The sequence below is a fragment of the Arvicanthis niloticus genome, chromosome 3, assembly GCF_011762505.2.
Source record: "Arvicanthis niloticus isolate mArvNil1 chromosome 3, mArvNil1.pat.X, whole genome shotgun sequence".
Classification (NCBI taxonomy): Eukaryota; Metazoa; Chordata; class Mammalia; order Rodentia; family Muridae; genus Arvicanthis; species Arvicanthis niloticus.
Window position 1 is genome coordinate 52,554,945 of NC_047660.1, and position 25,820 is coordinate 52,580,764.

Below are 25,820 nucleotides of genomic sequence, written 5' to 3' on the forward strand. Positions count from 1 at the left end.
GTCCCAGAGGCTTCAAGGTCAAGGCAAATTCAGAGCTTCAGGACGAGGCAGAAAGGGGCCTCATATGCTAGCATTTGTGAGTTATTTTTGGAGGGTGAGGTGGGTTTTCTTGGGTCATATTTGTGTGTAACTTTTAGTATTGTTAATATAAAATTTTGTAAAAATGACTTTGGGCTTTAAAAGTGTTTTAAAGTATTTTGCGTTTTGAAGACATTTAATGTTTAGAGAGCTTTGGAGGTCATGCTTGGTAACGGTGCACAGCTGAAGTGCATTCGAGTTCTCGGGAGCAGAGGCAGAAGATTAAGCCAAGTTCAAGGCTATCAGAATCTGCACAGTGAGTTTCTGGTTAGCCGGGAAACACAGTAAGACAAAACAGAGAGGAAGAACCTTGGTCTGTGTGTTTTTCACTTAACTTCCCTGAAGGCTGATGTCTTACTACATCTCATCTCTCTGTGTCCCCCTACTTTGCTAACTATATGTTTTTTTTTTTTTCTGCATCACTTGAGAAGTGCATCACTTTTCTGCATCACTCCCCATCTGTTGCTCCAGCATCGTTTAGCACTCCAGTGTGCATTCCCAAAAACACAAGAACGTTTTCCTCATGACCAAACTAAACCACCAAAGCCAGAAAGTCACGTCTGACAGGGTACCACCTTCCACTCACTGAGACTCTGTTAACATTACACTGTTGCTTACTCATGTCCTTAGATGGATCCACCGTCTAAGGCAACATTTACACTCAGTTTTCATGTCTCCCTAGTATTTTCTGTCTGGAAAAATCAATCTTTGCCTGACCTTTTGACTCCAGTACCTAATGGAGATTACAGGTCACTTAATTTGTAGCCTGCTGTTTAGGTAAAAAGCATCTGGTGTCTCTTAGTAATCTATGTGCTTATCTTTAAAGTGATTCCAGGTCTCTCCCAAGACCTTCCCATATCATGGCATACAAGATGCCAGTGTGTTCAATTACTAGCCAGTTTAACTGTGACCACTGGCTGTGGTGGGGCTGCCAGAGACAGCTGTAAAATTAATTAGTAAACCTATGCTTATTGGGGAAGTGTGTCACCAGCAAGATAGCATGCTAGAATGTCCCTGTGATCAAGGCCTCAACACAAAAACAATGAGCAGAGGACTGTCTGTAGGAGAACTGGAAGAGTTCTAGGCCACAGCAAAGAAACAAGAAGCTGAACAGCAACCACAGAGAAAAGTGGAGCACACATGAGAACCTGTGCCATCTCCTCCTGATACACACTCTAGCATTGTGGCTGCTCAGACTATCCCCGCATTACCGTGACAGTTCGTGTGGCTATTAACCAAACCTACAGTGGTCTCATTGACCTAGACTTTGTCACACAGACAGAAGGAGATGATGAGGCCTCTAATGCTTCCATGCCATGGTGTACATCTCGACTCAAAGAGTTGAGGCTTTCTTAAGCTCTTCCCCAAACCAAAAAAAATAGAGAACACTTTACAATTCATTTAGTGAATAGTGACCATTTGCCTTGATTTTAAAATCAGGCAGACACTACTAGAAAAAAAGAAAAAAAGAAAGAAAAAGTCATGGGCCAGCATTCCTGATGAACACAGATCCTTACAAGCATCCTCAACCAAACTTAGCATCACTTGGTTGCATAGCACAAGGTGGGACTTGCTTGGGGGAATACAGGGTGGATTCAACTCAGGCAAACCAACCTACAACATGCAGACAAGGTGAAAAGGAAGCCCTACAGAGCCATCTGAGGAAACGTAAAACAGCTTTTCCTAGAGTCTAACACTTGCTCATTAATAAACCATCTCCATCAAGCAGGTGTAGAATGTGTCTTAGAGCTGGGCGGTGGTGGCACGTACCTTTAATTCCAGCTCTCTGGAGGCGTAGGCAGGGGGTTCTCTGAGTTGGAGGCCAGCCTGGTCTACAGAGTGAGTTCCAAGACCACCAGGGCAGACAGAGAAACCCTATCTGGAAAACAAACAAAGCAAAAAAGATGTGGAAGGTGTCTTAGTTACTGTTCTACTGCTGTGAAGTGACATCATGACCAAGGCAACTCATAAAAGAAAGCATTTAATTGGGAGTTTACTTACAGTGTTAGAGGGTTAGTCCATTATAATTGTGGAGGCAAGCAGACAGGCACGCTGCTGGAACAGTAGCTGAGAGCTTTACATCCTGATCCATAGGCAGCATGCAGAGAAAGAGAGAGACTGAGCCTGGCATAAGCTTTTGAAGCCTCAAAGCTGGCTCCCACTGAATCACCTCCTCCAATGAAGCCATCCATTTCTCCTAATCCTTCCCAAACAATTCAACTAAATGCTGACTAAGCACTCAAATATATGAGCCTGTGGCAGTCATTCTCATTCAAACCACCACAGAAGGATTCTGTCTCACCACAGTGAAGGCTGTCCATGTACACTCACATCTAGGGCAGGGAGGAAGCTGAGTGAGCACAGAACCTTTGCTGTGAATGCTTGAGGGCCTTAGTGTGAACCACTAGCACCCACATTACAAAATCCACTCACCCATGGCTGTGTGTGTAAGGCCAGCATGGGAGGGTTTAGGGGTGGAGGCAAGAGGATCGCTGGAGTGTGCTGGCTGCCAGCCTAACTCTAAATTCAGTGGGAGATTCAGCCTCAAGGGTATAAGATGGAAAATAAGATGGAACAGGACTCCCAACTTTCTCCCTGAGCCTCCTTCTACCTATATGCATGTGTGTATACATCACAGAGAGCAGGATGGGGGATTTCCAAAGCTGGTTCCATAACTAATGGGGAAATCTACAATTTTTTTCTCTGAGTTTGAGAGCAAAGCAAGGATGTCCTATATGACTTTTGAAGACAATTAGGTAAGGAAAGGAAGGAAAAGCAGTCTGTATCACTCTGAGTTCTTTAGAAGAACAGAGTCAATGAATGAGTTATCTATCTATCTATCTATCTATCTATCTATCTATCTATCTACCTACCTATCTACCTATCTATTTATCATCTACCACCCCTATATGTTTATCATCTATAGCTATATGAGTTTACCCACTGAGCTATCTTATGGTTCATTTCCCATCACATCTCAATTTAAAAAAAAATTTTTTTTTGAGATGAAGTCTTACTATGTAGTCTGTAAGTTAGCCTCAAACTCGTGACCCTTCTGCTCAGCCTCTCTGATACTGGTATTATAAGCACGGATCACATGCCTGACCTCAGTCTTGTTCTGGTACACCATAAAATATCCTTAAAAGAAAATTTAGAAAACAATTCCATTCATATGAGCTGTGGAACTACACAATACGTCCGGATACACGTGACGGAAGACGTGAAAGATGCGTGTACACTGTGGTGTGCTGAAAACTGCAAACTATTCATAAGGGAATTAAGGAAGACAAAGATGGAGAGATGGCTTGGTGGTTAAGAGCACTGACTGCCCTTCCAGATAGTCCTGAGTTCAATTCCCAGAAACCACATGTTATAGGATCAGATGCCCTCTTCTGGTGTGTCTGAAGAGAGCCATGATGTGCTCACATATATCAAATAAATAAATAAATAAATAAATAAATAAAATTAAAAAGAAAAAACAAAGATATATGGAAAGGAATCCCATGCTCATTTAAAAAATTATATATTTTTGGACTGGAAGATGATTTAGTGGTTAAAATGCTTGACCCCTCCCCACCCCAGGAGTATGAGGACTGGAGTTCAGATCCTCAGAAATCCAGATAAATGCTGAGTGGGTGTGGCCAGCCTGTAACTGTAGCCTCTGAAGGTGAAAATGGGATCTCCAGAGCAAACTGACTAGGGAGATTGGCCAGATCAGTGAGCTCTGGGCTTGACTGAGAGGCCTTGCCTCAATACAGAAGGTAAAGAGCAATGGAGGATTCTAATATCCGTGGGCCTTCACATGCTCGCGCACAGATGTGTACTCACACATATGTGAGGATATGTGAAAACAGGAAAAAAGAAAAACAAGCTATCAAGCTGGGCAGTGGTGGCACACGTCTTTAATCCCAGCACTTGGGAGGCAGAGGCAGGCAGATTTCTGAGTTCGAGGCCAGCCTGGTCTACAGAGAGAGTTCTAGGACAGCCAGGGCTACACAGAGAAACCCTGTCTTGAAAAACCAAAAAAAACCAACCAAACAACAAACAAACAAACAAACAAAAACAAGCTATCTGTCTCACCAAACTAGTGATAGCCCAGTGTCTCCTTCAGATCCTCTTGGCACTTTTTACAGAAATAGAAGCCAGTCTTCACTAATATGGAATTAATAAGCATTTTTGAGCAAGAACAGATCTGGAGGCATCAAAGTTCCTGACTTCAAAAATATATAAAACGCTATGGTGATAAATACAAGGTAGTAATGGCTTAAAGACAGAGGCACAAACCAACACTACTATATGTAGTGCCCAGAAATCAAATCATGTCTTATGGAGACGAAGGCACTTGCCTAGACACATGAAAAGCAGGGTTCAATGCCAGCACCGAAAACAAATAAACAAAATCTCCCAAGCCAACCACCAACACCAGTAACAACCTTTATTTACAGAATGAAAAGGCCCGAGCAGTGCTGGTGCACCTTTAGTCCCAGTAGAAGTAGAGACAGATAGATCTCTGAGTTTCAGGCCAACTTGGTTTATAAGGCCAGTTTTAGGATAGCCAGGGCTACCTAGAGAAACCACATCTCCCCAAAATAAAAGAAACAACAGCAACAACAAAACAAAATCAAAAGACAACCAAAAAAAGAAGTAAAAATCTCCTCACTCCATGTGGTCAGCTAATCCTTGTCAAAGATGCCAAGCCTGGAAGGGAGGTCAGAGGCTAATAGTATGCAAAGCAGCAGTGTCTCTCACTTATTCTCTGGCAGGAATCAAAAGCAGAACAACCACGTTGGAACATAGTTAAGCAAGTTTTTTAAAACAAAACTAAATATGCTCTTGCTAGGTGATCCACTGACCCTACCCCTTCGTGGGATGAAAGATATGTTCAGACAAAAATTCTTAATAGAAATGTTTACAGCAGCTTTGGACATAATTGCAAAACTCTGGAAGCCACCAAGATGTCTTTTTTTTTTTTTTTTTTTTTTTTTTTAAGATTTGGATTTTTAAAAATTATCTTAATGTATATGCATGTTTGCCTGCCTGAGTTTATGTGCATACATACAGTGCTCTCAGAGTACAAGAGAACATAAGATCCCCTGGGACAGGAGTTACAGGTGGTAGTGAGCTACCGTGTGGATACTGGGAACTGAACCTGGGTCCTTGAAAGACTAGTAAGTAAGTCCTCTTAACTGCTGAGTGCTCTCCAGGCCCCAAGATGGATGTCTTTCAATAGCGAAGCAGATTAGCAGTTTATCCACCTGATAGAATAATTAGTGATAAAAATAAATGATCTATCAAGCTGCGAAAAGGCACAGAGAACTCTAACCATGTATTGCTGAATGAGAAAAGCCAGTTTTGAAAGACTATTTGGTATTTGACTCTGACTATATCTTTTTTTTTTTTTTTTTTTTTTTTTTTTTTTTTTTTTTTTTTTTTTTTGGTTTTTAGAGACAGGGTTTCTCTGTGTAGCTCTGGAACTCACTCTGTAGACCAGGCTGGCCTTGAACTCAGAAATCTGCCTGCCTCTGACTCCCAAGTGCTGGGATTAAAGGCGTGCACCACCACTGCCTGGCCCTATATAATGTTCTTAAAGAAACAAAGTTATCAAGAATATCAAATAAAGTTATCAAAGTTATCAAATGGAGTTATCAAGAAGATTGGTTGCTAAGGGTGTGTGTGTGTGTGTGTGTGTGTGTGTGTGTGTGTGATAATCTGTACAGTGCAGGGAACTTTTTAGGGCCATGAAACAACTCTATATGATACTGTAATGGTGGATAAATGTCACTGATCTTCCTAACGCATAGACTGTATATTCCAGAGTAAATTCATTGTTGTGGTCTGGGTATTTGAGACAGGATGGCATATGGTATAGGCTGGCCTCCAACTCACTATGTAGCTGAGAATGTATTTGACCTCTTGATCCTTTGCCCTCACCCACATCCAGCAAGTTTACTCTAATGTGAGCTATGTTTTTAAATTAATTGCATATGGTAGCTCATGCTTGTAACCCCAGCACTTGGGAGAATGGAGCTAGGAAGATCACCACCAGTTTGAGGTTGGCCTGAGCTACAGAGTAAATTCTAGATCAGTCTGGTCTTAGAATGAGACCTTGCCTCAGATTATATCTATCTAGGCTCACTGGTGGTAACACATTTGTTACAGGACATTGTGTATCTGTGGGGAGGGCATATGGGACACTTGTTAGTTACTTTCTGTTCATTTTTTCCTATGAATTTAAATGCTCTAAAATCAAGTTTATTGAGTTTTAAAATGGGGGATCATAATATATAATAAAACACTGTAACTTACCTTTATTTATTTAGTGATATGTGTGGACACTAAAAAGCTAGCAGTTGCCAGGCAGTGGTAGAGGATGCCTTTAATCCCAGCACTTTGGAGGCAGAGGCAGGAGGATGTCTGTGAGTTTGAGGCCAGCTTGGTCTACAGAATGAGTTCCAGGACAGCTCAGGCTGTACAGAGAAACTCTGTCTTGAAAAAGCGAAAACAAACAAACAAACAAAAAATTGTTGAAAGAATGTAGATAAAGACAACAGTTAAGTGTCATGGCCAGGTCCCTTAGTGTAAAGTCTACAAAGTCGTCCTGAGGTTGACCAGTTGCTCACTCTATGTTCACTCTCTTTCAATGGAGCAGGGGAAGAAGGGAGTTGTCATGGCTTGAGAAGCTGGGCATGTGAGGACCACGGCAATACACTACACCTTGCCTGAGTGGAGCCATGAACAAAGGGCAATGACAAAGCAATAGCTGGTAAGGACACAGAGCCCAGGCTGGTGACAGGGTGGGAGCATCTCCCCAAGTTCAAGGAAATAAGAAGTAGAGAGGAAGAGGCTGAGATCCAGGAGGGAGAAGGAATGGGAACAAATACAAATTCTGGAATAATCCTCAGTTGAACAACCTCTTCCTATCTGACTGTAGGGAAGAAGAGAATTGTGTTCTGGAATGGTACACACCTGTAATCCCAGCACTCGAGTGGCTAAGGCAGAAAGACCAAAAAACCAAGGCAAGCAGAACTATAATGGTGAAATTATGTCTCAAAAAGGCCAAATGGGGCAAGGGAGAAAGGGTCGGTGTGTGTGATTCCGTCCCAGGAACTTGGTACTCCAGTCCATATCACTTTCTTGGTGAGCACTGAGCACTGGCTTCATTAAGCAGACAGTGAATTCCCCTAGGCCAAGACTGAGCATGAGACATAAAGACGGTCAAGTTCTGTTAGCTCCTGAGAGATGGGGGGCAGGGTGCAGACTCAAGGACATCTATCAGGCCAAGTAACAGAAGGATGCTGTGCAAACATTGGACCATGGGGTCCACCTGGGAATGAAGAAGGGATTCTTTCACTCTTGATGACATAATGAGGGAACGAGGGCTCAGACAGCTCTGAGAATGGCCAGTCAAAGTCACTGAGGTCATGAGAATAAAGGAGGGAGGGGACAGAAGGAAAAGGCATTAAGGAAGAAGGGGAGGAGACAGAATGTGTATGTATGGATTCCATACAGATTTAAAATCTGGGTATTGTGATTGTCTTAGTTAGGATTTTACTGCTGTGAACAGACACCATGACCAAGGCAACTCTTATAAGGACAACATTTAATTGGGGCTGGCTTGTAGGTTCAGAGATTCAGTCCATTATCATCAATGCAGGAGCATGGCAGCATCCAGGCAGGCATGGTGTAGACAGAGCTGAAATTCTACATCTTCAGGCTGCCAGTGGAAGACTGACTTCCAGGTAGCTAAGATGAGGGTCTTATATAGCCCACCCCCCAGTGACACACCTACTCCAACAGGGCCATGCCTTCTAATAATGCCACTCCCTGAGCCAAGCATATATAAACCATCACAATGATAGCAGTCAGTGTTGCCAGAATTTTGCTACTGTAACAAACAGACCTCAGGTTCTATGACTTAAACATAGTTGTGATTTGTAAGCACCTCAGATGGGTACTTACATAAAAATCAGTTTAATTTGGGAGAAATAAACCTAAAAAAAAAAAAAAAAAAAAAAAACCCTCAATCACTCTAGCTATGCCATAGGGCTCCCCAGCCACAAGGGGTGAGAGGTACCTTGGTTGTGGGCACAGCAAGTACAGCATGTCTCCCATGCGGCAAGATGTCTATTGGCAAAGTGTTGCTCTCTGATTAGAAGGGTGTGAGAGACAGACCGTCTCACTCCAGGAGAGGTTTCTTTTCAGACATGGACATGCTCTGTCAGTGTTGCTTCATGAAGCATCACTGTGGGGCCAGTCTGGTAAGACTGAAGGTCAGAGGGAACAAGTCTTGCAGAGGCTCTGCTGTCTTGCATGCAAACGTGGGCCAGATTCTGGTAATTCTGTAGTTCTGGTAAATAGTGAAGATTTAAGAGTGTTGGGCCAGTGGGGGGTTTCTCCATTTGATTTTGTCCATTGTGCCCCAAATGTACACACACACACACACACACACACACACACACACACACACACACACACTCCCACTGTGTATCTAGATCCCCACGTGCCTTTGAGGTGAACATTATTCTTCCAGTGGGAAGAAACACTAAGCACTTTTTCATTTAAACTTTGGTATCTATCTGTGCTGGTTCTCCTGACAGGAAGTCCAGGGCTGCTGGGAGAAACTGGTTTCAGTTTGGGTTGGGGTGGGGAGGGATAAGGCAAGAAAGGGATGGATTTGGGGGATAAGGGGAAGTGTTTTGGAGCGGGAGTCAAGGAGAGAAATCACGGAAGACAGAGATGGTAGGTAGATCAGCCACACCTTCCTTCCACACAAGGCAGGGCCTGGGTCTACAATCAATGCTTTATCATGAAGACAACAGGCCTACTGAATGTCGGGGTTATTGGATTTGAATATTTCTCTTGCTCCAGCAGGAAGCTGTGCTTTACTGGAGGTCTCTTTGTGCCTTACTTTCTCCATCTATATGATAAGATGCAAAGATACTCCTGGTAGGGCTTGGGGGAAGCTGAAAGATTTGTATTGGTTTTTTGGTTGTTGTTTTTTTGTTTTGTTTTTGTCTGTTTGGGTTTTGTTTTTTGTTTTTTTTTGTTGTTGTTGTTTTTTGTTGTTGTTGTTTTGGTATTGAATTTTAACTTTGCCAGTGCTGGAGATCCAATTCAGGACCTTGCATTTTTTGGGCCAACTCTCCCACTGAGCCATACCTGCACATGGAATATGCGCTCAAGCTCTCAGCACCATGACTGTATCAGTCTGTGCTCTGTACATACTGTTTCCTGCCTCATTAGCTGCACAGAACATTGCAGCAGATTGGGTTGATAGTGGAAACCAGACAAACTGAGAGCTAGCGGTAATACTTAGCCCTCTTTTGAAGAAGGAAAGAGAAGGCCACATTGCGCTCTGGGGAGGAGAGGAAGTTCTCAGTAGGGGTAAAAGCTTCCTGCTAGCTCATGCTTTCTTGGTTTCCTCCTTTAGAAATAGAAAGTTTGCCTCTGTGGGTCAGTTCGAAGAGGAGACTAAACTTGCTGAGATTGGCTTGTGGAAGACTCAGGCCCTGAAGGTGGAGGCAGGGTCAGATAATTCTGGTGGGCAGATAGGCTCACATCACTGGGACAAGTAACTTCAAAGCTCTCTTCCCAGTCAGTGTGATGCTCACTGCTCCAGGATAAAGGAGTGAATTATATGCATACTCTCTATTGGCCACCAGGGGGAAGACCTGAGACAGGAAGGCCAGCTATGTCTGTGTATCTCCAGCAAGGACAGAGACCCCCAAGGACAGTCTGTATTCACACAGAGTGGGTAATTCAGGGTCCTTTAGGTGGTATCTGTGCTAACTGGAGGCTGGAAGAGAAGGTTGATTCTGTTTGCTTCTGTGGAGTACCCCGATTTCTTCTGTGCCCTAATACCTGTCTTGGCCTCAGGGAGCCAGGGGATCTTCGGGACCCTTTCAGAGCCCAAAGGGGGCAGTTCATAGGGTCCCAATTCTGGTAAAAGCAGTGTATGACTGTCCTGATGATTCCCACTGGGTACCACCCAAAAGATGCACCCATGGAAGGTGGTAGCCGGGCTGGTCTCATGTATGTCTGCTTAGAGCTGTCCTTCGGCAATTTGTGCCCTTTGGGGTTCCATAGTCAAAAAAGCAATCATCATGACCTGCACCCATCTGCAGCAGAGAACCCTGGCCAGAGCCTTTTGATTTTGGCAATGCAGGATCTCTGCTTTTTCTCTTGGCCGCTGTGTCATCCTAACCTCTGCAGACCACATCGGAGGCCGCAGTGGCGCAGGGGTTTGTGGTTTTCTTCTTGGCCACATCTAGGTTCTGATTTTCCTGTCAGCATTTTGACTCCAAATGTCCCTTCCCTGTGACATTCTCAACATTGTGCTTCCGCAGTGCCTCAGAAGCAGAAATGGTTACTTCGGCTTTCCACATAGAAGGGAAATTGAAACCAAGAAATTTGGAGGGCTGGGCCTGGACAGAAATCATACTGGGAAAACTATTGAGGAACTGAGAGCAGCTGGCCACCCTGGAGCGCCAGAATGACAGCCTTTAGCTCACCATCCCACTTACTGGTATAAGCACCTTATAAAGCCCCAGTGGGTGTTATCTCTACTTCATCCATCTCCACAGCCATCTTTTCAAAGTGTAGAGTCCACCTACTGCACTCTTTATAAGGGTGAGCCATTAGCAAGACTCTGCCACAGGTTCTTAGCTCTGTGAGTGCAAAGAAAGAAAGAAAGAAAGAAAGAAAGAAAGAAAGAAAGAAAGAAAGAGTTACCTTCTCCTCAGGCTCTGTGCTGAGTTGAACCACACAGTATAGGTGGCACATAGGACAAAGGTATGGGATAAGGGAGGGAGGATGAAGAACGGTGGAGAGGAGGAAGGGACAGCTTCAGAGGACAAGGGTATGGCTACATGAGAGTGCCTACAGAGCAAGCACTAGGTCCTGGGTTAGAGCCTTTTTTCATCCACTGCTCTCCAAAATATAATTTTAGAAAATATAGTTATGGGAACATTTTCCTAGGGGCTCCTTGTGTGATTCTGAGCTTCATTTCAAGATTAATGAGGCTCCCCATTACATGGAGTTTGTTAGGAGAAACATAGCATGAAAAACGTAGGCAGCTTCCCCCCTCCCCCCATACCCTCTTCCCACACGAATAAGCTTTGAGAGCAGAATTCCACGGAGGTTCCAAGGACCTGGGGAAGGGGAGCTGTGTGGCTGGAACCAAGACCCAGCACAGTGACAGTGCCCAAAAAACGACTGAGTCTGGTGTGGTTTTGGCATGGTGGTAATGTGGGAAAGTCTTTTGGTTTTACCCTAACAATGAGGCGACAAAGCCTATTTATTTACTTATCGATCATCAACACATGCTGTGGGGTCAGGCAGCAAGTTGCTGCACAGCATCTATTTCATCTGAAAAGAAAAAAGAAAAAGAAAAAAAACCCAACCAAACAGAAACCAGAAGTGAGAGAAGAGAAAGCACATTGTGCTTTTCTACCTCTTTTTTATTTTGAGATACAGTCTTGGTAAGTTGGCCAGACCAGCAGTGAATCTTGTGATTCTCCTGCTTCAGCTTCCAGAGTAGCTGCAGTTACAAGCCTATGACATCGGGCCTAACTAAAGGCCTCTGGACTCTGAGCACATGGGCAAGCACTCTACTACTGGGATGTATCTGTTTGTTCTCTGCAAGGAGAGATTTGCTTTGAAGCTCTGTGTACCTGCTGAGTCTGGGGGTAGGGTGGGGGGGGACATGCAACTGCAGTGGGGGCTGCAGTTAGTCACCTCAACTCACTTTTCAGCTTATTCCCCAAGAAGGCACCAGGTGCCTGGGGTGTTACCACCATAAGGACTGTCTCACAGAGACACCACTGCTTGCCTTCTCCTGGTGCTGGGTGAGGAATTCCAGGGAGGTGGGCTCTGGAAGAGACTGTGAATACAGACTAGACAGATTCATCCTTGTTGTCAAGCATTTAATTTTTAAACACCCAGAAGTCTGGCTGGAGACTGGCTTCCAATATCCTATTCCCAGATAATGATTTCCTAGGAATTTTCCATTGAGTGTCTTTAAAGAGAGTGAACAAATACAGTTCATCTTAACCCATCAGTCAGTGTAGAGGCTTCTCACCCCTTCTTATTTTCCTGCATTGAATTGAGCGGTAAGTTTGCTAAGATATGCCAACTACAAGTATTTTCCTTCATTAATTAATTAATGTTGGTTTTGTTTTATCCGGGGCCTTCTATGTGCCAAATATTCTCTTAAGCTCCAGCCAGAGCAGATAAATCAGTTTTGACCTCTGTCTCTGGACATTTATGGGCAGAAATGTCAATTGTCATGGGTTAAGAACCTTGTGTGTATGGCTGTAGGAAGGAGCTTGACACTAATGAGATGGATAGATAGGACAAAACAAAATATTCCACAGCAAATTGGTAAATAACAAGATGTATTTAAATCCATTAAGATCGAGAGCAGGAAAGTGCAACAAAAACAAACAATGTAACTAGAGGCTATTTTGTTTAAATTAATGTGAATCTCATTAACCTTGCCTGACAAGTAGTTATTTTTTCCTGTGATTTAATAGGGCCCTCCTTCTCCTGCTGACTTCTAGTTGACCAAGAAGGGCTTTCCTGGAAAGTTTTGCTTTATTTTCATCTATCTATCTATCTATCTATCTATCTATCTATCTATCTATCTATCATCTATCTATCATCTATGTATGAATGATACTGCCCAGCTGGATCTTGATCCTCCTTTCTCTGTATCCCGAGTGCTGGGATTATAGGGCCTACCTAGTGGCTGGAACCAGTACTTAGGCATCAGCTTGCCCAGCTACAGCACATCATCCAGTTGCAACAGGACATGAGGACTGGCTTATGTTTTCAAGATGCACAGCTTAAATAAGAACTTGAGCTAGTTAAAAGTGAAGACTGCCTCATAATCCTCCCTCAGGGACTGTAGATTTTTAAGGCAGGGATTGAAAGGGCGAATTTTATATTTCCTTTGAGACTAGAAAGGCAGAAGACCCCTACTGTGCAGAAAAGACAACAAACAAACAACAAACAAAAACTGGGGAAAACATAGAGCCTCAGAATAATTCTGTCTTTATCTGGCTAATTCTTGCTCAGCACTGTGAACCAGTTAGACAGATAATTTCCTTCCCGAAAGGGTGCCGGATGACCTAGATTAAGCAGAGTCCACATGCATTCTTTGATCTCAAGGTGAGAAGGTCAAAGTCGTGCCTCAGCAGAAGTTCTGTCATCTGTCTAGAGAATCTTCCTCGTGTCTACCGCACGCACCAGCTCTTCCCTTGCCTTGGCATTGTTAGATCACAGCCTAGTTTGACACAGTTAAAGACTCCCAGGTCTATTTTACCACCAGGGTCATTAAAGGAGGCTTGGGACACCCTTAGTAACTAGAGGTTATGTTTTTCCATGACTCAGTTTCCCCTTTCTGTGGGATATAACCTTTCCTATCTCTTGTTATTGCTCCTTCATAACCCACTTCGTTGCTTCTGGCCTCAGGATGTCCTAACAGCTTTTCCTCCCTAGATCTGCAACCACCGCAACCACACAAAGGAGTCAGTCTTGGCGTGCTAACCAGGAGGGCGGCCAGGGTGCTAGACTGGGCCCTTTTTGCCCCACAGGCGCTGGCCTCCATCTCTTGTTCTTGGTAGCCGGCAGTCACAAAAAACTGTTCTGGGGCGGGGCGTCCGGTGCCCGGCAGCCCAAGACCTTCCGGGATGCTGTCCTCGTTCCTACAGCAGGCAGTCTCCTGCCGCAGCAGCCGCTGCAGGGCGGAGGCCGCGCCTGGTGAGCAGGGCGGGGGAAGCCGCGGTGCAGTCGCGCGCTCGCCGCCAGCGAGGCCATTGGCTCTGCGCAGTCACCCCACGCGGGGCTGCAGCGGCGGCCTCCGCGGATTGGAGCGCCGGCAGGCGTGTGCATGCCGCCCGGGCTGTACCGAAGCCCCTCCGTCGCGGGCTTGAGACCCCTCCTAACCCTCCCGGGACGATCACCCCTCCATTGTGCCCTGCAATGCAGATGAAGCATCTGGGGCCGCTGCCAGCCGCAGTGCCCGCTCGCCCGCCCGGGCTCACAGAAAGGGCGCGAAAGGCGCGCTCACAGCTCGGGCGCACGCACCGCGCCCTGCGCGCACTGCAGCAGTTGCTGCCTGGGCGCTGCGCCCCGCCTCGCCCATCTCATTTGCATATCCCACGATTCTGGCCAATCAGTAAGAGTCTCTCGCGAAGCGGATGGCTTTTGCCTGAGAGGAAAGGGAGTGGCTGGGAGCGCATGCGCGGTGGAGGCCGACTGGAACCAAGGCTTTTATTGCTGTAGTTTATTTCCACCCCCTTCCCTCCTGTTCTCTCTCCCTCTCTTTCTTTTTTCCGCCCTAGCTGGATCTGTGTTGGAGGAGAGGAAAAGAGACAGAGGATTGCATCTGTCTCTTATAGTTTTGAAATCTCCTAATAGCAAGACCACTTAAGGGATTGTACCTTTTTCCTACAAATATAAATATATATATTTTAAACCAAGTCTTTTTTTCCTGCTATCTTTGCTTTAAAGCTGTCCTCTTGAAATTACTTCCCCCCGCCCCCCGAAGAGATGTCTTATCAGGGGAAGAAAAATATTCCACGCATCACGGTAAGTTTGGTACTTGGGAAAGGCGAGCAACCTTTCGTGACATAGAATATCTAAGAAATGTATTTTAAAGGCGGAGGAAAGAGACTCAACTTTTCCTTCTTGTTGCCAACAGAGGCGATGGTGGCGATGGTGGTGAAGGTGGGGGTTGGGGTTGGAGATGTAATAACATTTATAAGGCACGCAATTTGCAAGCATTGAAATAGCCGCGAGAGTGCATGGAGGTAGCCTTGGGTAGCGCGCCAGATCTGCTGTATCTTTCATTGTCAGCACGAGATGCTGCAACGCTGCCCGCGGGGTGCAAGCAAATGGATGCCAGATTGAATATGCATGGTCGACGCTCTGATATTGTTCTCTGGCTGCGTGCAGCGAGGCTGGGATCCGGGAGCTTGGTGGTGGGGAGCTGGGAAAACAGAGTCTTCCGTGTCTTCCGCCCCCTCCAGAAAGAGCTTTCTGGAGCCTTCCTCCTGTGAGAAAGCGAGTTCCAGCCCGGAGGCGTCATGACAGGGAGGGATGCTGAAAAGGGCAGGGTGTACCAGGATGATGCGGAGGGAAGGGAGGATCGGGACTCGATGCTGAGCAGAGAAGGGCGGGAGATTTTTGTGGACGCGGAGGACCCTAGGAACCCTTCGGCTTGAGGCTGGGGTCTTGGCAGGGTTTCCGGCTCGCTTTCTCCTCTTTGCTGCTCCTTCCGCCACCAGGGAGGAGGCCGTGGTGGCGCATACAAAGCGGGCTGGGCGGTGGGCGCTGGGGACAGCAGCGAGCAAGCTCGCGGAGGTAATGGCGCTGGCTGCGACTCGCGCAGATGGCCCGGCCGGTCCCAGACAATGATCGTCGTGGCCTAGGTGCCGTCCTCTTTCAGGGCCTCCATCCCAGACAAGCACCTCTGCGAGGAATTCACGGTGCTTCAGTGATGCAGAGGGTGGTGCCCTGCCCCCTGCCCCCTCTCCTGGCATCTTTTACTGATAAAAAAAAATCTCACCGGTCTAATTTTCTACATCCTCGGAGATCCTAGGCAGGGAGAATCGCCAAGAAAAATTCATTGTTACATAATGCTGTGAGATAGCACTGGCTAGCTTGGACCCAGGGATACGCAGATTCGAAGGCATCTCAAATAGGGAAGATGGGTTTTAAGACAGGATTTGAGGATGAGCTTTTGCTCTGCTTGTCCCTGGGACCCCGGCCTCTTTTTCCTTGGTGCACAAGGACACACCCATCTGCAGGAGTTGGAACGGTCGCCCAGAGGAGGGGGCGTGTGCCTGGGGTTTCTAGCTTGGGCTGAGTTGTTCTTAGGCGAGGGTGGGTACTAGCCTTTACTCAAGGCACACCAACCCCCACCCCTCGCGCTGAAATCCTTGGTACCAGATCCCAAAGGGCTGACACACCCGACGCAATGTTGAATGTTCATCGCGCTGAAGGATGGCATCTGGGTAGTGGGGGTGGAGAGATTTCCAGCAAACCTCACGATTTGCTGTTTTCGTGCATGATCAAGACAAAATCGTTTTGACAGTATAGAGGGGAAAAAAATAGGCAACCAATGAGACTACTTTTTAAAAGAGCGCTTCCTCCATCCTTTAAAGTTACCTAGTTCTAGGACCTACTGGTTCTCCCCCTCTGTCACTGTGGCCAGCCTCTTATGTAAGAAGCCTTCTAGAAGATTCTAGATTGAACAGACTATAATTCCGGCCCCCCTCCCCTGCCCGTTGGCTGGGGATTCACAGTGATGTTTTGTGACAGGTATCGTGAAGAAGGGGAGATGGTAAAGGGCAGGAGTTCTTGCCTCCCAGACTACAGACAATCCCCCTCAGGGGAGGAAGGAGGGATCCTTGCAGGCTTAAGCCCACAGAGCCTCAGTTTCCTCACGGTAATATAATCTTGCTCCATTCACTTCAGAGAGCTTCCAAGGCTCTGATAGCATGTTATGAAGGGTAGGTTTAATAAAGATTTTTTTGTTTACCCTCTCCATCTTGACTGCTTTCAAGGGCTTTAGCAGTGCTTCACCTGAATAGATGACCCTACAGTGTAAAACTAAACTGATCTTGTTTTTCAATGTAACAGAAACAATAAATATTTTTCCAAGTCTAATAATGGCTACATTTGTGCACAACTGTATCTTGTTTTCTTTGTTCTGTAGCATTATATGAATCTTTTAAGGAAACTATAGTTTCTTTTTTTTTGGTAGTTGCAAATTGCAAGTGGCACTTGCTGAGATTGTATTTTGTAACAGAGTTCTGGGTTGACTGTTATCAAGATGAATGCTGTTCAGAAAGGTGCAGCATAATAAACAGGCATGGCTCTGCTTGTACACTTTATATCTATTCTGAAATAATAAACCTGTATATCCTCCCCACCAGAGATGGTTACACTGCATACATCCCACCCAAAATATTCTGGATAGCTGTGCATCAGAACAAAGTGTTTCTTTTATGTGCTCTTGGCTTTCTCAGTTGGAGTATCATTTAATTTTTTTTTTCCATAAAAGCAGGTCAACCATCTGTAGTGGTATTAGACTTAAAATCTCCCATGTCTCTAATTTATCATGAAGCTCTGTTTCTTAACTGTTAAATGAGTGTGTTTTTATAGCCCCTCCCTTGCCCACTGCACTTGCTGTCTTGTGATTCACTGCACAGATAAATGAGCACAGAGTGGACTCGCAGAGCTGGAAACTTGTTATGGCCGATGTTTCTGTGTTTGTGTAGTGTATGCTATGACAACAGACTTTTGGTCAGGTTTCCCCGACAAGAACTTTGCCAAGACATGACTTTCCTACATGTGGGTGCAATTTTCTTTAATTAATTAATTATTTTTTAAAAGATGAGGTTTAGCCAAAAACAATTTCAGAAACATTGTTCTCTTTTGCTGGGATGTTCTGTAATGTCCCCTTTTGTTTTCCGGTTTGAGGTGTTCTTTAAGAGATGGTTGTTTATCAAGGGTGAGCATGACCAGTTTTTTCTGATGAATCAGGTAAGGAACAGCTTACCTAGCATAGGTTCACCTTGGTTAAGGTGTCTTCCAAAATCTCCTGGCTTTGAGCATCATTCTTGAATGGTAAGAAACATGCCCTTCACCTCACTTTCCTCAGGTCTGATGCTTCTAGGGCAGTTATGTGTTATGACTTTGTTCCCCTCTCTGTTACAGAGTGATCGTCTTCTGATCAAAGGCGGCAAGATTGTGAATGATGACCAGTCCTTCTATGCAGACATATACATGGAAGATGGGTTGATCAAGTAAGTACACTTCATTGCTATGTGGATATATATATATGTGTGTGTGTGTGTGTGTGTGTGTGTGTGTGTTCCTAAGCTTCAGCTTCTTTCATGTAAATAATCTGAAGCTTTAATGATTCCAAGTCACTAAGCTTGGGCTGGAAATGTTGCAACATTGGTAGAATGTGCATCTGGCATCAGTCAGGCACTGCCAAAACCCCCAAAGTGACCAATTTAGCATCTTTTAAGCTTGTTTTTATTGGTGGTAATTAATAAATTTGGGGATTCAGATTCAGGGAATTCGAAGTCACAGCACACACAAACACCCATGTATTATGTAATTTACTATTTTTAACAGAGGTGACACAACATCCTCTTGTTGCTAGCTCGTAGACTTGGTTTGTGATAGGCTACACTGTAGTTATTTGGGATGGAGTACTCAGGCACAGGACATAAATGTGGAATGCAGCCTGTCCTGTTAAGATGTGTATCTGCTTGCTTAATCAGGAAGGGCCACAGGACACTGAGTTAATTACCAGAAACTCAGACAAAGCCTAATCCTGGAAGGATTTTTAGATTTCATTTCTTTATTTTTTTTTAAAAATTTTTTTCTTTTAGATTTATTTTATGTAAATGGATATGTTGCTTCTATGTATGTATGTGCACCATGTGTGTGCCTGTTGTGTCCTTGAAAGTCAGAAGAGGGCATTGGATCCTGTGAAACAGAATGGTGGTGAGCCACCTTGTGAGTGCTGGGAATTGAACCTGCGTTCCTCTAAAAGAGAAGCAAGTGCTCTTAACCCTTGAGCCATCTCTCCAGCCTTAAGTTTCAATTCTTGAAGTGGTTCCTAGCACAAATAAGGCTACCCGTGTTGTTTGTGCATTGGGTTCTAAGTTTGGGTAGCTGGGACTCTGGAGGGTTAATTGAACAGAGTATACAACAATATCTTCATGCCTTTCCTCTGGGGATAGCTTACAGGCTCTGGAGAGAGAGCACATCTGCTCAAAGACAAACATCACAGTGAATGACATCTTTTAAATAAGCAGTGTTCATCAAACTCCAGCAGCAAGTGAGTCTGGAGGAGGGCAAGCTGGACTGGCTCTGATTGCTTGGAAGCTCACACCCTGACTTATGAAGCCAAAATGGGCCTTAATATTTCCATAGTTAATGCTTTCTCCATGTGTGTTTGTCTGTAACGGTCCCAGCTCTGAGCAATCACAGGCTATGACTTTCTTATTCCTTTGGCATCCCAATCATTGGAGAGCGTGATGGGTCTGGCTAAAGGACACTGGCTTGGAATGGAGCAGCCTGATGCTATTTTTAGTACAGTTCATTTGTCTAAGAAACTCAACTCCTCCTTTATTCATTTTTCTTTTTAAAAATTGATGAAAAGATGTGGTAAAATTTAAAAAAAAAATTTAATTGGATGATGAGATCTTGTCTCAAAAATAAAACCCTACAGCCGGATGTGGTGGCACACTTTTAGTCCCACATTTTGGGAAGTATAGGCAGGTTGTTCTCTGTGAGTTTGAGGTTAACTTGGTCTACATAGTGTGTACCAGGGCAGCCAGGGCTCTGTAGAGAGACACTGTCTCAAACACAGCACAACACAACACAACACAGCCTCACAAACAAAAAAGCTGCCACAAACCCCGGTCCCCACAAAAGGGTATGATGTGCGTTTCCAACACCATGGATACTTGTTTTCCTACCTTTGTCTGAGTCCATGATCACCTGCTTCCACATTGCAGTTGCTGGAATTATAGTGTTTACTTTTCCCTCTTCTTTTTTTCCCCTTGTTTTGCTCTCTTTCTCTCTCTCCACTCTTCCACCTCCGTTTTTCCCACATTGAAAGGGAAAATAGGGCAAACAGATGTTGGGAAAGAGAATCAGCTCTAGAGTGAGTTGTTATTGGAAAACTAGCCGAATGGGGGATATCAGGAGAGGGTGGAACGAATGTTGTATGAGTGTTTGGGGGCGTTGTCGTTGTTCAGTCTTAGGGGTTTCTGATAACTTGCCATTGAATGGGAGTTTGCTGCCTCATGTAAGTTACGTTTCTTTAGCCCAGGTGGGCTAGGAACTCACTCTGTAGCCAAGGCTAACCTTGAACTGGACATAATCCTCATGTCAGCCTTCCAAGCGCTGGGATTATATGAGGGCCTGTGCCCTAGTTCATTCTGTATCTGATTGTGAGGATGAGGGGTGGGCGGGGCTCCCATGAAAGATTAGAGCAACTACCCGAAAAGAGCTCTTTGTGCAGGGATGAAGGTATGTTTATAGCTTAATGAAAACAGAAGTTAGATCCAATTCGATTCCACATTTCCCTGGTACCTCTCTCACCAACTCTGCTCTTTTAGGCAAATAGGAGAAAACCTGATTGTGCCAGGAGGGGTGAAGACCATCGAAGCCCACTCCAGAATGGTGATCCCCGGAGGGATTGATGTGCACACTCGATTCCAGATGCCTGACCAGGGAATGACATCAGCTGATGACTTCTTCCAGGGAACCAAGGCAGCCCTGGCCGGGGGAACCACCATGATCAGTAAGGCTTGGGCGCTGTCACCTTTAACCTGGTTTCTGGGCAGTGTGAAAATGAGTCTGTGTCACTAGAGTCTTCCGCTGGGTGAACTTGATCTCTCCAATAAGGTGACCACAAGAGAGTGAACTGTCCTTATTTCCTTAGCTTTAATTTCTGCTCAACTTGGCTCCTCCAGTTGAATTTGAGGATAAGCTTGGGGGAATTGTAGAGGATGAAAGGAAGCCTGGTTGCTCTATCTGCTTTGACACTTTCAACTCCCTTGACCTCAAAATGTGCCTGGGTTATGGAAATATGGCATTTGAAGTCATTAATACTAAATTATAGAAATTCTAAGGATTCTTCTCAGAATGAAGATAGAATAAGGGAAGTGGTTTTCTTTTCTTTTTCTTTTCTTTTCTTTTTTTTTTTTTTGGACATGGTCTTAAGTAGCCCAGGCTGTCCTCAATCCCTCTGTTCTGTACCTGAGGTTAGTTCCTGATCTTCATGTCCTTGCCTCCCCTTTTCTGGGATGATAGGCATATGCTGTCACACTCAGATGCAATGGGGTGTTTCCTTTAAACCTCTGTTCCAGTGGTAGGAAGCCCAATCAAGGGAGTACTTTTCTAACCTGCTCTGGACACTGAATGAGCTGGGCTACTTACTGTGCTGGGGACAAGACCCGCTGATATGAGCTGTCCATGAGATAGGAATGCTGTGGGAACCCACAGTGGTGCCCTTTTACGTTATCCCTCTCAGGGTTTTGTGTTCTTGGTTCAACCGAGTCTAAAGTCTATTCACCAGACTCAGCAGCTGTGTTCAGAGTTCGCTCGCAAGTGGTTTGATTCCAGCATGCCTTTTGACTGGTGGGTTGGAGGAGGTGGAGGAAGCTGCACAGTGGCCTATCAGAGTCCTTTGTTAGAAAGGGATTTTGTCCAAAGGCACAAATCAGTACTCTGTGTTATGGAGGAAAAGTTTAGTGGGTTTGGGATCAACATAGAAAAAACCACAGTTTGTGCTTTTTGAAGCCTGTCTTCCTGGGTGTTTTTCAGTGATGATTGTGGCTTTAGAGTCTCATCAGTCAGTTTTTGAAACCAGAGGAGCAATGTCCTGTGTCTCCTGCATTTTAAATTATACTCAGCTCCCTGGTGTTTCCGCCATCCTGGTTTTCAATTTGAAGTGTTTGGGACAGCCCTCTGTTCCCAGACAGACCCTCCAGGTGTGGTCTTTGCTGCTCTGCTTTGCTCTAGCCTTGGGATGACGTTCTTGGGAGAGCCCTTCATGGACAACCCTACCTTGGCTTGCTGGTCTTTTTGGCTGCTTAGGATTCTACTGGCTGAGTGGTCACTTCCTGACCCCTCTCCCTTTTTTCTGAGTATCGTGAACCAAAAGAAATGCAGACCATTCAAACATCAGCTAGAAAGGCCAAGCCAGGTGGTAACCAGCCTTGAGTTGAGGTGGACACCAAAGAGGTCTGTGCTTGGTGGCCTCTGGGGATTATGATTCCACAAACAACATTTCCCCAGGGAGTGGGTGGTTAAATTAAGCATTGCCATGCTTCTGTGACAGGAAAGGACCCCTCAGTAGGAATCAGGAGTCTAGGGATCTGGTCTTTTCTTAGCATGAACTTGCTGGGCATTAGATCTCATCTGTACAGTAAGTATTTACATAGCTAATAAGTTCTTCCCATTCCCACACTGGCAATACAATATAATTTATATATTTACATAGCAAATAAGGTCTTCCCATTCCTACACTGGCAATGCATATATATATATATATATAAAAATTATATATAAACATAAACATAATTATATAATAATAAATATAATTATATGTGTATTTTTCTGTAGCCACCTGTACTTTGCTCTACAGGTGCAGAAGGGCTTGTTTCCTCTCAGAGTCATCTGGAAGCCAGAGGAGAGCCTGACATGCACCATCTGTCACTTCCTCCTGTCTCTGCCATTGCTTCTTCACTCCTTGCACTTGACCTGAGCCTCAGCTCCCGTCAGCTGGAGTTTGTTCCTTTCCATCCCTCCCCTGCTGCAGGCCATATCCCTTCTTGCTACCCTGACATCTCTTTGGCCTTCTCACTCACTCATTCAGCACCTGTGGACTTCCTGCCTTCCCTGGATGCAGGCTTTGCCCCTTACAATGGTAGCTGGGGGGAGGGCACAACGGCTGGCTCAACGGCTGGCTCTGTCTCTTGGGATGGGATGTGATAGTGTTAATGTGGGTTCAAGATGCAGTTTGTTTGGCTCAATAGCAAGGGGGCTTGATGAACAATCTCATGGAACAGGGGACAAGCCTATCTCTCCGAGTAGAACTTGCATATTCGAGATCCTGAGTTTGAATCACAGGTTGTAAAACCTGGGTAGAAGCATGCCTTGTGAAAGGTGGAAAGAGAAAGACTGGGTAATCAGGTGACAGGGTGTGCTCCCAGCTGTCACACCCAGCCTTTGTCAAATTTGGTAGTTTGTGAAAAAACAAAAACAAACAAACCAACAACAACAACAACAACAAAAACGCCAGTGACTCTTGCAAAAATTCCTTGTGGTTGCTAATGAGGACAGGATTCCCAGCAGCCCATGCCTTTCCCCTGAGAGGAGCTATACTGATGCAGGGGAGAGATCGGGATTTTTTTTTTTTCCCTGTATTCTGCTTGCTGAGTGCACACACATTCTTCTTGGCTTAAGTGTGTGGCTGGAGCTTGTTTTGCAGGCAGGGGCATAGCTTCATGGAACTCAGTGATTGCTTCTTTAAAGAGCCCCCTAGCTTCCTGAATACATACTGAGCCAGGAGGGAAGGCTTTGGGTGTTTTCAATTGCAAACTTGATGAGCTTCTGGCTGTTGTGGAAACAGTAGCTGGGTAAATTGCTACAAAGCCTGCCCATCCCTTCTCCCTCTCTCCTCTTACCTCCTCTAATCCCTGTCAGCTGCACAGGTGGGTGAATCTTCACCTCTCCCCTTGCTGGCTTTGGTTTTCCTGTCCCTGGAGGCTCTATTCCCATCTGGCAAGGCTCTACCTGCTAAAGAAAATGCAGCCGAAATAGTCCCATGCTACCAGATTACTAGCAGAACATGTCATTACCATAAAGCCAAGTGACTGTTGGGCCTTATACAATGGGATCTTTGTGAGGGACCCAGTGTAGGGTGGTAGGATGAGTGTAGGGTGGTAGGATGCCCTTTGCCCTTTCCATCCAGGGATGGGTGGGCAGAGACACCAGACATAGCCAGCTGGCGGCATCCAGACTGGCCCCACAGTTGTGGTGGTGGCTGGAGGTGGCTGCTTATGGGGGTTTCTGGAATGCTGCTTCAGGAAAATGGGGATTGGTTCTACAACTCCCACAAGGATACTAAAATTTGAGAGCATACAAGTCTCTTATGTAAGAATGGTGTAGTATTTACATGTCTCTGACATACTACTTCCTGGAGACTTTGAATAACCTCTAAATTATTCATCACACCTGATACAATATAAATGCTGGGGGAAATTGATGTGTTGTGTTATTTCAGGGTGTGTTCTAGTTTGCTTTCCTGTGGCTTTGACCAAAAGCATCTGGTAGAGGAAAGGGTTTATGTCAATTTACACTTCAGGTCACAGTCCATCTTTGAGAGAAGTCAGGACAGGATCTCAAGCAGAAGCTCTGGAGGAGTGATGCTTACTACTCCTTCTGGCTCCTGCTCAACTGACTTTCTTACACAGCCCAGGCCTGCCTGCTTAGGGATGGTGCTGCCCACAGTGGGCCGGGCCCTCTCACATTGATCATTGGCCAAAGGCCAATCCGATGGAGGCAATTCTCCAGTTGAGGCTCTGCTTCCCTAGTGGACTCTATGTTGTCAAGTTTGCAACAAAATAACCAGCACAGGACTTGATGACAAGAAAAGTTTACACATGTTCAGTAAAATGAAATAAAAGGGAAAAACTGGACCTGGGATGAGTTGACTTATCAGATTTACTGTGTGAATACAGAGCACTGTGCGGCTCTCCAAAACCTGTGCTGGCTTCTCAGGCCAAATTTCCAAGGACAGAAGTTACTGTGCTGACCCAAGTTCAATGCTTTTCTTGGAGGTGTGGAACCTGGGCAGAGTGCACCCTGGTGACTCCTCTGTTGTGTCTCCAGTGCCCAATTTTAGAGATTGCCTCATGGTCGAGCTGGCTTGGTTCCCAGAGCCAGCCTCCTTGGATCTTCAGCGGTTCTGGTGCATGTTGCCTCTGTAGCCAGACGATTTCCACGTTTGCTTTCTGTTCCTGTAGTTTGGCCCCAGTCCTCTGTGGCTGGAATCTTTCCTTCCAGGCTTTGCTCTTGCTGTCTTCTTCCTCTGAATCCTTTAGTGGCCCCCTTCTGCTCAGAGAACACAACCCAAGTTGTCTGCAGTGCGGTGCTAACCTGCTACCCAGCCTTGACTCCCACTGACTCTGTCTGCCTATGAGAATCCTCTCTCTCTCTGAGGTTCAGCAGAGGTGCCCCCTGCCTGCAGTCCATAACTTTTCTGAATCCTGGCAAAAGATGGGCTTTTGTCTTATACTTGTGACACTTAGTTTCTTGTAGTGTGTCCGTTGAGACCCTTTGTTTTGTTTTCAAGTTTCCCACCCAACCAGTGTCAGTGCTAAGAGGGATGGATGATAGCTGGCTGGCTGAAGAAATAAAAGAAAACTCAAAGGAGACTTGATTTGAGTGATGCTGTATGACAGCCTGGTATGTTTCAAAGACATCTGTGTGTCTTGTGCTCACTATGATGACGGGTGGCTGCTCTAGCTACCCACTACCAACACCAGTGCCATGGTCAGCTCTGGCAGCAGTTGGGGAGAGCCCAGAGCTCAGGCTTGTCAGCCTGTGGTTGTGGACTAGGCAGGCTCTTTCCCTGAGCTGTTTTTGTGTAAGTGCTCACAGTGGTTCGCATAGCAAAGAGAGCTTGCTCTCTGAGGACAGTAGCTGTTGGAGACATGCCCCTAGAAACCTTGGTAGACTCAGAAGCCTTTCCCAGGACCCTTTGGGCTTGTCCTAGGCCTTTCTGTGGATGGAGGAAACTTGAGAGGACGTGGCTCAGGAGTGTCTCTGCGGTACATCCGTTGCTTGTCATTTGTTCATCCATGTGGCATTTGGGTTTGCTCCCCGCCTGTGGCAGGCCTACGTGTGAACACACAGTGTAAGCTGGATGTGTCTGTAATAGATACTTTGATTATTCCCTTTGTAGTGCTCATTTGACTCTGGTTAGAAAGTGTTTATAAAACACCCAACCACATCACACTGAAGCTTCCAAGTCCAGGACCAAAGTTGTCACCACAAAATCTGCCTGTGGTCTGGTGATTATACGGCCACGTTATCCAGTGTACTGTCCGAGTGAGTGGGCACACCCTGCCCCCTCTCAGCTTCTTATCTCTCCCAAGTTTTACATGGATTAAGTCACATGATTCACCTAAGGACAT

General features: G+C 45.5%; 1 protein-coding gene across 2 annotated transcripts in view; it reads left to right on the top strand.

Annotated features, from left to right (window-relative positions):
- Dpysl2 (dihydropyrimidinase like 2) overlaps positions 1 to 25,820 on the top strand; it is a 104,755-nt gene that overhangs the window by 25,288 nt on the left and 53,647 nt on the right. The window contains exons 1-3 of one of the 2 annotated variants that reach the window (XM_034497386.1): positions 14,302 to 14,670; positions 17,806 to 17,894; positions 20,232 to 20,416. In XM_034497386.1, the coding sequence (XP_034353277.1) occupies positions 14,632 to 14,670; positions 17,806 to 17,894; positions 20,232 to 20,416 (313 nt within the window). In that variant the 5' untranslated portion in view covers positions 14,302 to 14,631. Of the gene's footprint in view, positions 1 to 14,301; positions 14,671 to 17,805; positions 17,895 to 20,231; positions 20,417 to 25,820 lie in introns of those variants that run through there. The other variant, XM_034497385.2, reaches the window with a different exon arrangement.